This window comes from Bufo bufo, chromosome 7 (genome assembly GCF_905171765.1).
Source record: "Bufo bufo chromosome 7, aBufBuf1.1, whole genome shotgun sequence".
Lineage (NCBI taxonomy): Eukaryota > Metazoa > Chordata > Amphibia > Anura > Bufonidae > Bufo > Bufo bufo.
Genome location: NC_053395.1, coordinates 20,691,346 through 20,703,048, shown reverse-complemented (window position 1 = coordinate 20,703,048; position 11,703 = coordinate 20,691,346). Strand labels below are relative to the sequence as shown.

Below are 11,703 nucleotides of genomic sequence, written 5' to 3'. Positions count from 1 at the left end.
AGAGCATGATGCATATAGTGATGCGTGAAAATCACCGCTCACGTGAACAGCCCCATAGAAATGAATGGGTCCGGATTCAGTGCGGGTGCAGTGCGTTCACCTCACGCATTGCACCCGCGCAGAAAACTAGCCCGTGTGAAAGAGGCCTAAGGGGACGTTCACACGATGGCTTTTTCAGCGGTGCCAAAATTTCCATTGAGATGTATGGGAGGCAGAAAGGACGCGGCTGCCGGTCGGTTTTCGGCGAAATTTCGGCCAAGATTCTGCTGAAAAAGCCATTGTGTGAGCCAGAGGTGGGCTGGGGCTCCCTGCTACGTCTCTGCAGGTGCCCACATGTGCTGTCAGCAGTTTCCATCCATTTCAGTGGAGGCCGACAGCGGCTTTGCGCTAGTCCCCTTTAAGAAAACCAAAACGCTAGCACCTCTAACACCGACCTAATCCCGCCACACCCCGGTGACACCCATTCATTACTTCCGTGGAGAGATCACCGAATCACGTGTTGTCAGACCTGAAGAACAATTTTAAAGAAACAGTGTCATGCATTTCCATAAATTACATAGGGAACGTGTCCAAATCTGCACCCATCCAAGAGCGTCCATGTGTCCGTAACGTCTTTGGCGCACCAAAGACGTGGTTGCGCTGGCCGCGCCATCACCTGTACATACAGGCCGGGGCGCTGCCCTATAGTCCGGCCCGCACCGCTATATGGGACCCCACAGTCTGCAGCTCCCCCGCCCTTCCGATCCAGGCGACGGTTTAATCTTTCGGGATCTCGAACATGCAGAGGCTTTTGTATTTCTGCAGGAGCTCGTTCTTGGTCTGGACCTGCGCCCTCAGGCTCTGGAGGTGCTGCTGCTGCTGCTCCGGGGTCAGGTCGATGCCCGCCATGTTGTTGATCTGCTTCCTCATCGACTGGAACTTGTTCTTGAGATCGTTCAGCTCCTGGTACACATCTTGGCTGTCCTTGTCCATGCTGGAGAAAAAAAAAAAAAAAAAAAAAAAAAAGAAGAGGAGAAGAGTTACTGCTGTAATTCAAGATCTTATCCTCTAGTCACATCCAAAGCTGCATTTATAGTCCTGCTGGAATCCGTTAGCACTGTTCCCCCATCACATCTTCCACATTGCAGCACAGAGACGTAAGCTCCTGCAATCTGGGCTCTTAACAGCAAACCAGCAGAACCCTGGATGCAGCTCTTGCTGTGACCAGAGCATGGCATCACTCAATACTGTAGGACAGGGGTCAGCAACCTTCCGCACTCCAGCTGTTGTGAAACTACAATTCCCAGCATGCTCCATTCATTTTTATGAGGGTTATGAGAAGTCCAGTGAAAGTATGCATGCTGGGAGTTGTAGTTTCACAACAGCTGGAGTGCCGGAGGTTGCCTACCCCTGCTGTAGGATATGTATAGTAAAAACATCCGCAAGACTTGTGCACTGCTATGCCTGGCGCAGGTCCTGAGGGGGTGGAGCATGACCCAGAGAGTCAATGCCATGCCCCCCCTGCTTGACTCAGATCACGTGCTATCCTCCAGTCACATCCAAAGCTGCGTTCACAATCCCGATTGACCTATAATCGAGCTCTGGTACAGAAAACTGTTAACTGACGCACTCATCTCTGCTGCTCTAGTCACAAATCCAGATCTGGGGTACCGATAATTCCCACTTCTATATGGAGCACGATACGTCGCTCTGTGCGTCACCCCCCCCCCTCCAGATACAGGGATTAACGGGTCTCTGTCACTTCCTGAACGGCTTACACACAGAAGGGTCACCGGCGCGCTCCAAGTGAAAACAAGCTATCGGTTTATTGGGGCCACTGATCCCAGGGGCGTGGAAGGGCTGGAGATAAGCAGCCGCCTCGCCGGGACGGTTGTGTAAACACGCTTGTTGTTGTAGTGGATCTTTTATCCAGACGCGGGGCTCAGGGCGCAGATACAGATCTGCCGCCAGATGGGAGCTATTGGCTTTCATATGCATTCTTGGGAGGTCTACGGCACGGCGGGCGGCTGGGAGCATAGCTCCATATTTATATCCTGTATATCCATTTCTGTCACCTGCGCTGCTTCCAGCAGACAACGTGCCGCTCCGACACTGCAGAGGCGAGACGGCGATATACAGAGCTCGCCTATATAACGGAGGGTGAGAACAAGGCCAGGGTAATACCCCCAATCTGATTTCAATGGGCACTGTGTAATTCCTCGGTTCTCCTGTGGAGGCGCTGCAGGAGCCGCCACAGGCTATCGGTGCAGATCCCAACTGATTGTCGGGGTCCTCCTAACAAAAAGGGGTTGTCCAATGCGGAAAACCCTTTGAGGGCGCCCATGTATGAGGTTTTGTCCAGGGGGGTGTCAGTGCGTGCTGCTGCAGCGTGCTTCACCTGTACAAGCCGCTCTGCCGAAAACTGACACGTGGCTGCGTCTTCCACCATGTGACTGCTCCGATGCATGCAAGCAACTGCGGGGGACTGGGTGAGGGAGGGTGGCACTCGTTTTTTGGTCCCCTATTTGCGCTCAATGGCGCCCCCTGCCAGAGCATAGTGGTAATACTGAGACACTGTCCTGAAGAAGAGCACCTACGTGTCCTGTGTATGGATGCGTTAACCCTGTAACGGCTGATTATAACAAAAACAGATTCCCTGGCACAGGACCACTGCGCCAGTTAGAGGCGGAGCTTAAAGGGACAGTCCAGTGGGAGGCGTTTAGCAACTTCCTAATCACCATCCAGGCCTCCTGTCCTCACAGCTGAGGGTTTGTTACAACTGTATGCAGTCAAAACACATCAGCAGCAGGAATCTCTCTCCTGTCCTGTCTGATACATTTTACCTGCACTGATACATTGTAACAGCCAACTGTCGGCTGACAGAAACAGTGTAGGTCTGTACAGGTGTCCAGCGGGTTTCCATTCACTGGCATCAAGCAGAGCTCCTAAAAGCTACCCCAACTCTCCAAAGACTGTATCTCAATTATTCCTCTCCTTTTCAGGGTGTGTCAGTCTTTACTGAAGCTCGGGACGTACAATGATGGGGGTCCCTGAACACAAGGGGAATATTCAAATATTAAAAAAAGGACATAAAAAGGTGATTACAGCTGAAAAGTAATGCAGCAGGCCACCTCCGAATTACAGAAACTTGGTTAAAAAAAAATTGGTGACCGGAATGGCGGATTTATCAAAGCGCATATGTGTAAATAGTGGCAAGCGGCACGTTTGTCCACAGCAACCAATCACAGAGCAGCTTTCATATTTCCACAGTAATTCAAGAAATAAAAGCTCAGCTGCGATTGGTTGCTATGGGCAAGTGGCCTGTTTGTCCACAGCAACCAATCACAGAGCAGCTTTCATATTTCCACAGTAATTTAAGAAATGAAAGCTCAGCTGTGAGTGGTTGCTATGGGCAAGTGGCCTGTTTGCCCACAGAAACCAATCACAGAGCAGCTTTCATGCTACCACAGAAGCGTAAGATGAAAGCTGAGCCCCGATTGGTTGCTGTGGCCAATAAGCCCAGTTTTCCTTTGAGACAGTTTGGATGTAAGTTTGCATCCAGCATTAAGTCACCAAGGAAATGCGTTCTCGGGTTGCTATAGCAACCAACACACCAAAGCAGGCCATTTAAAAGGCCCCCCTTGACTAAAAATGTCCTCATTACCTATTCTTGTAAGGGTTGGGGGTGTGGCTAACAAGAATGGTTGTTCCCACCCCCTTTCATAGAAGTGAAAGGGGTTAAAATGGTTACTATGGGCAACACTGCTATTTCTATTTTTTTTTAGCCAGGCCACAGTAACGCTCCATCTGCCCATTACGAGCCCTTCAAGTTCACAGCTAAATAAACAGGGTTCTGGTGTCGAAAGATTAATTCATTCATGGTGGATTCTCAGTACTCATTTCATATGCGCGCGGTGGACGGGTCTGGGGTAATATTACCTCAGATGCAGTCCGAGATCGTGGCCACGTGTTATGTTATTATGTAATTGGGACAGAACGCAGGCGGCGAGGACGGAACAATCCCGAGCACTCATGTCGAAGGACAGAACTAGAAATACCTGTCCCTGTCACTTTAAATCCGGGACTCGCCCTCTTGATGAGGCTGATAAATATTTCATCCGGTCCTGGAAAAGCTGGGTGACAACCAATAAGCATCGTCGCCGCTCCATACAGTCACTCAGCTTTTACCCAGTCCTGTAAGGAAATCGGTCCGTGCAGCAGAGCGATAAGGGGACATTCACATTTCGCGTATATATTTCCTCCGCGGTTTTGGCCTGTTGCGAATTTGTCGCAAAATGCACGTGTGTTATGGGCAGATTTAGATGCGGATTTGCCAAGGACTTAGATTTCAACTTTGGCAATGCAGCAAGGCAGGAAAAAGAAAGATGGCGGCGCTGCATTTCTTGGGACGATCCCCTCCATCATGGACGGGTCATTAGTGGTCGTCAGAAGTCACGTTATGTCTGTGGCTTTAGAAATGGACGCCGTTATGTGGGAGGGGGGGGGGGGGGCGCTGCGGCTGACGCAATCATAGGTAGTCGCGTAACTTCATCGCAACCCCCACTCCTGCGGCTAACTACAATGGCGCTCCGTGCCATTTCCTACATGTATCTACCGTATGTCATGTGATTGTATAATACTGTGGAGGGGACCCTGACCATAAAACCTTTCAGTCCGCCTCCTGGTGGTGCTCCTTCTGAGTCTGGGCCCCGTAGCAGCTAAGGTTAGGCGCGCCATAGGGAAGAGACTAAGGACCCCGTGTTATGGAAGGCACTTGACACTACTGGTCCATTCACACGAATGTAAGGGCAAATAGCGGTCCGCATTGTACGAACGCCGGCTGTGTGGACCCAGACTTGACTGGGTCCGCGATCCGCAGTATACGGCAAAAGATGGGACATGGCCTAACTTTTGCAGTGCGGAGGCACGGAGCTGAAAGCCCACGGAAGTGCTTCAGAGTGTTTCCGTGGGCTTTCAGGTCCGTGCTTCCGCAACACAAAAGATAAGACACGTCCGCTATACGGGCACGGAGCCCTCACGGACGTGGGAATGAAGCCTAATCTAATAGGAGGAGCGGTGGAAGGGTGCGGTGCCAAATCTGTTAGAAAATGCCTAATCTTGTGCGCAATTGCGGACAAGAATAGGACATGATTTATTTATTTTGGCGGAAACGGATGCAGAAATGCGGACAGCACATTTACGGCCCAATTGAAAATGAATGGGTCTGCCCCCGTTCCGCAATCGCGGACCCATTTTTCAGACGTGTGAATGGATGCGGGGGAGGGAGAGGCGACTGATGGGTTACACCGAGGCTGGGGTGCTGTGGATGATACCTTTATGGCGAGGATAGCACTGCAGCCACTAAAGTAGGGTAAAGGGACTCCAAACGTCACCACAAAAAATAAAATAAAAATTATATATATATAAAATTTTAGGACAATTAACTATATAAACTTAATTGCATTCTGCGCATGCGTCATTTTCGTCTTGGACCTGCCAAGCCTACTCGAACAAGGCGCATGCGTACGCACGTCCCGGCTCCCAGTCCCATCCACCCACTGTTTACCATTTGATAATGTCGTGCACCAGCGGTAAGAACGTACAGTCTTCCTCCTCCTCGGTGGCTTCCTCCTCCTCTTCTTCCTCCTCGGGTTCCTCGCCTGCCCTCGGCTGGCTAACAGCGGCCATCTTTTCTTTTTCCCTGGGAATCGAAGAGCAGCGCCAATCGACCTGCGACGCTATGCGGATGGGCCCCTTTCGTAATGACGTCACAGCTGCGCGACGGCCTCTCCGTAACGTCATTAGCAAGGGGCAGCCCTGTTCCACCCAGGCTGTTTCCCATGTACCATGTTTGCCTCGTCGCTGTCACTGACTTTATAGAAGCTGCTTTTTTTTTTTTTTCTACATGTAATGAATCACTTCGTTTTAATCTTCTTAAGCAGGCTGTATAACATGAATAATTGTGTAGCTTTGTTGTACTGAAAGGAAACCTGTCATGGAAACCCACTTAAAGGGGTTGTCTGTTTCTGAAGGGATCCTCTAATAATAATATAAGCTGATCCCAGGCAGTAGCTGTAATCTATGGGGGAACTCTGCAGCAAGTGTTTAATGGAATCAACCCTTGTATATAGAGCTGTATGTACAATGTATGAGCTCCTGGCACATGCCCAGAGGACTGCAGAGCATCCTGAGAACCATACCCACCACCCCAACAACCCTAACTGCGCAGGACTCCACACAGCAGTTTCCTTTAGTCCTATTTTTCACCACCTGCTGAGTGTGATGTGATCTCCCCCCATGAGTCCATAAACTCTTGCCTTTACCCTGTCAGTTTTCCCTATTAGGACATCATAGATTGCCCCCCTGTTTTAGGACTCCTGACAAAATGGTATTTAAAGGGGTTATCCAACCCCTTATAATGCCCCCCAAAATGCCTGGACCCCCTCATACTGGTTATACTTACCTGATCCACGTCTCTCCTATAGCCCACACCGCTGCATCTGGATCAAAACATCGGGGGGGGGGGCAGCCCATAGCAGGGCGCGACGGGAACGAGCCTTTCTAGCATCGCGGGTGACATTAGGAAGGTTCATCCACGTTGGGCCTGCTATTGGCTGCCATCCCCCTGTTGCTTGGATGGTTGGATCAATGCGGCAGCTGTGTGGGCATGGGGAGCGGGGGGGGGGGGGGACATTATAGGGGTTGGAGGATAACCCTTTTAAGCGCTCTGTCTGCCATTACTTTTGTATCTGATGGAAGTGAGCTGTGCCCCCGAAACGCGTTATACATGGCAAATTGTCATTTTGGTTTGTAAGTTTTAAGAATAAAATACTACCTTTGAGGATAGCGGCTCCATTTCTTCTTTGGGATGCTTTCCAGCCTATTTATGTATTAGAAGCAGGGCCAAGGGCATTAACAGCTGATCACTGGAGATTTCAAAGGATGGATCTGCAGCAAGTTACCCCAACAGTCATTCTAAAGGCGGTTATCCAGTTAAGACAACCTATTCCCTATCCACAGAATAGGAGATTAAGTGTCTGACGGCCATCGTTCCCTTAATTGAGCGGAGTGCATGCTCAGTGCCGCTCCTCCTCTATGGGGGCGCTATCTCCAGCAGTCCTATAGCTCCTGTTCCCGTGACAGGGGCCCCAGTGGTCGACCCGCCACAAATCAGAAAGTTGTGTTAACTGGACAACCCCTTGAATGGCTCTGCGGCACCAATACAGGATAAAGGAAGCATTATACAATGTCATGTATACTCTGACAAACAGTCTCAATGTCAGGTTTACCCAGGGAGTAAAGCTCGGACATTACTAATAGGCTGGGAACTCCGTAAAGAGATATAAAACGTAACTTTTACTTGGTTATGCGGATACAATGAATACAATAAGGTGCTCAAAGAGATAACATGGAGGGTTGGATCGGATACCGTATGGTACAGCTTATGGGGTCAAATGAAGCTCACAAATATCAGTAGTGGTGTGGGCTCCAAAATACAGCCGTGTATTACCCTTTCCCTCACGGTCCCTAGTCTGTGGATGGGGAGTACCTCAATGGCTGCATTTGGAGCATCCGCCCTAAAAAGAGCGACCCCCCATCCTCTGGAACCTCGGACCTAAATAATCTACCCTAACACAAACTAACCCCTAATGGCCGCAGGGTGGATTATTAAGGTCCGAGGTTCCAGAGGGTGGGGGGGGGGGGGTCGCTCTTTTTACGGCACCCTATCCAACCCTCCATTTTATCAATTTGAGCAACTTATTGTATTTATTTTATTTTATCCGCATAATAACCAAGTAAAAGTTAAGTTTTATATCTCTTTAAGGAGTTCCCAGCCTGTTAGTATTTTTGAGTTTTATACAATTTTTAGTTGAAATCTATGGGACGCTGTATATGCTCTGATTGGGGGCCCCTTTTTGTTACCTCCACATTCCATAGTAAGACATTTCTAGATCCCCTTAAAGGGGCTGACCAACCATAAAAAAAAAAACGTATCCCTTATCCATAGGATGGGGGGATTCAGTATGTGATCAGTGGGTCTCTGAACACTGGGACCCCCACTGAATGCGGTGTCGGAGTCAGTGGAGCAGCGGTCACACGTGCTCGCTGCCACTCCATTGATCTCTATGGGACTGTTGGAGATAGCCGAGGGCTGGGGGTTTATCATTACTATGGATGGGTTTGGTCTATCTGACCAATGATTGCCATCCATCTTGCAGTGGTAGAAAAGAGTGGGGGGGGTATAATAGCAAAGAACAAAACTGTTCTCCTTGATGGTGCCTTTTTTTTTTAAACCATCCAGGACAGAAAGAGTTTGTTCCCCCCCTCCCCCCATGCTCTATCCATTGTACTTCCCCATAGTAATTATGGGCCTATTCGGTTGAATGAGGTCCAGTAATTGAAGACCGCGACATCTGATCTACAAAGTCTCATTGTTCCTTGCAGGGAACAGCCCAATTCACCTTTTGTTGAGTCTCCGGCGCACATCAGTACTATAGTGAAAGGGTGGACTTCTAATTGAGAGTCTTAAGCACTGGGTGAGGTCTGGGTTCCTGCAGACACAAAGCTCTGTTGCCTCCTACATCAGATATAACAGCAAGATGACTTGCAGTAAAGATAAAATATAACATAGGTTTTCATAATTTATTTTTTTAAATTTTAAACATCACTTTCATCTTGCTTCAGGATGGAGCTTTCTTCTCTGCTCATTGTTGCCCCTTGATTAGTAATACATTGTGTATGAGCTGCCAAGAGGAGTGGGGGAAGGGAACTGGAAATCGGAACTTCTGGATGGCAAAAGTTGAAGTCAGTTCTCAGTGTTACTATAACTGTAACTCTGCGCGCCGCTGTTCCCCTGGTTACCACCACGGTCCCGGGCGCCGTGTTCAGCGGTGATCTGCTGCCAGTGCTTCCCATTCACCGCTGCAGTCCTGGGCTCTGTCTGTACTGTTGTTCTGGGAACCGCTCCACATGCTTGCTGCTTCCTCCCTGCAGCACTTCCTTAAAGGCCGGCGCGCGTCACTTCCTGTGCTTTATAAGTTGGATCATGTGACCACGCTTACCAATCCTAGCCCTCCTGCATGTATATAAGTGGCTCAGCCCCCTTCCCAGATGCCTGAGTGTCAAGGTCCTTGTGTCCTGCTAAGGTTGCTGATTTCTCTGCTTGTATTCCTGGACTCCGCTACCTGTTTGATCCCTGCCTGCTTGCCTTGTCTCTCCTGTTGCCGACTCGGATTGTCTGACATGTACCTGTGCCGCCTGCCCTGACCTATTGCTTGTTTGATTTCGCCTCTGCCTCATCCTTCGTTCCTGCACTGTTGCTGTTGGTTACGACTCAGCCTACTTACTACGTCTGTACCTCTGGTACCTTGCTCAGGTACCTCTTGGTCTGCCTGGACCAGCTGACTCGTTTTCCAATCCTCCTTATGAGGTAACGACCTGGTGTTCCTCTCAGGAAAGCCTATCCCCACCAACAAGGGTACTGTGAAGAACGAGGGGTTCACTTAGACAACGACCTTAGAGGAGGTAGGATGCGTAGCACGATGGGTTCACACCCGCTGGTTCATGACAATAACACTGCTGTATGTACAAGAATATAACTACTATAATACTGCTCTTATGTACAAGAATATAACTACTATAATACTGCTCTTATGTACAAGAATATAACTACTATAATACTGCTCTTATGTACAAGAATATAACTACTATAATACTGCTCTTATGTACAAGAATATAACTACTATAATACTGCCTCCTATGTACAAGGATATAACTACTATAATACTGCTCCTATGTACAAGAATATAACTACTATAATACTGCTCCTATGTACAAGAATATAACTACTATAATACTGCTCTTATGTACAAGAATATAACTACTATAATACTGCTCCTATGTACAAGAATATAACTACTATAATACTGCCTCCTATGTACAAGGATATAACTACTATAATACTGCTCCTATGTACAAGGATATAACTACTATAATACTGCTCCTATGTACAAGAATATAACTACTATAATACTGCTCCTATGTACAAGAATATAACTACTATAATACTGCTCCTATGTACAGGAATATAACTACTATAATACTGCTCCTATGTACAAGAATATAATTACTATAATACTGCTCCTATGTACAGGGATATAACTACTATAATACTGCCCCTATGTACAAGAATATAACTACTATAATACTGCTCCTAAATACAGGAATATAACTACTATAATACTGCTCCTATATACAGGAATATAACTACTATAATACTGCTCCTATATACAAGAATATAACTACTATAATACTGCCTCCTATGTACAAGAATATAACTACTATAATACTGCCTCCTATGTACAAGAATATAACTACTATAATACTGCTCCTATGTACAAGAATATAACTACTATAATACTGCCCCTGTGTACAAGAATATAACTACTATAATACTGCTCCTATGTACAAGGATATAACTACTATAATACTGCCTCTTATGTACAAGAATATAACTACTATAATACTGCTCTTATGTACAAGAATATAACTACTATAATACTGCCTCCTATGTACAAGGATATAACTACTATAATACTGCTCCTATGTACAAGAATATAACTACTATAATACTGCTCTTATGTACAAGAATATAACTACTATAATACTGCCTCCTATGTACAAGGATATAACTACTATAATACTGCTCCTATGTACAAGAATATAACTACTATAATACTGCTCCTATGTACAAGAATATAACTACTATAATACTGCTCCTATGTACAAGAATATAACTACTATAATACTGCTCCTATGTACAAGAATATAACTACTATAATACTGCCTCCTATGTACAGGAATATAACTACTATAATACTGCTCCTATATACAGGAATATAACTACTATAATACTGCTCCTATATACAAGAATATAACTACTATAATACTGCCTCCTATGTACAAGAATATAACTACTATAATACTGCTCCTATGTACAGGAATATAACTACTATAATACTGCTCCTATATACAGGAATATAACTACTATAATACTGCTCCTATATACAAGAATATAACTACTATAATACTGCTCCTATGTACAAGAATATAACTACTACAATACTGCCTCCTATGTACAAGAATATAACTACTATAATACTGCTCCTATGTACAAGAATATAACTACTATAATACTGCCTCCTATGTACAGGAATATAACTACTATAATACTGCCTCCTATGTACAAGAATATAACTACTATAATACTGCTCCTATGTACAAGAATATAACTAATATAATACTGCCTCCTATGTACAAGAATATAACTACTATAATACTGCCTCCTATGTACAAGAATATAATAACCATAATATTATATTGAATAGGTTTGTGCAGCCATTTATATTGATGTCCTATGCTCAGGATAGGTCGTGAATATCTGAATGGCGGGGGTCCGACACCCGGCACCCCTGCCGATCAGCTGTTTAAGAGGAGGTGGCGCTCCATGCGAGCAATACTTCCTGTTCATTACACTGCCTGTGGTGTGAGAAGTTTTGGCGGTGCAGTCACTTGAATGGAGCGAGTACTTGTAATTGCACTACGCCACCACTCCAGCGGAGACGACGCGCAGTGTATTGAACCGGAAGCGGCGCTGAGGATAGGTCACCAATATAAATGACCTGCACAACCCCTTTACATTTGTCTGGAATTCCTGTAAGAAGG

The 11,703-nt window shown here is 46.5% G+C and overlaps 1 protein-coding gene across 1 annotated transcript; it reads right to left on the bottom strand.

Moving 5' to 3' along the window:
• Nucleotides 1–481: 481 nt before the first annotated feature.
• MED9 (mediator complex subunit 9) lies at nucleotides 482–5,851 on the bottom strand. The gene is made up of 2 exons (XM_040440073.1): nucleotides 5,546–5,851; nucleotides 482–973 (listed from the first exon to the last, which is right to left on the bottom strand). The coding sequence occupies exons 1-2, from the start codon at nucleotides 5,779–5,781 to the stop codon at nucleotides 757–759; spliced, it is 453 nt and encodes a 150-aa protein (XP_040296007.1). The 5' UTR covers nucleotides 5,782–5,851; the 3' UTR covers nucleotides 482–756.
• Nucleotides 5,852–11,703: the final 5,852 nt, after the last annotated feature.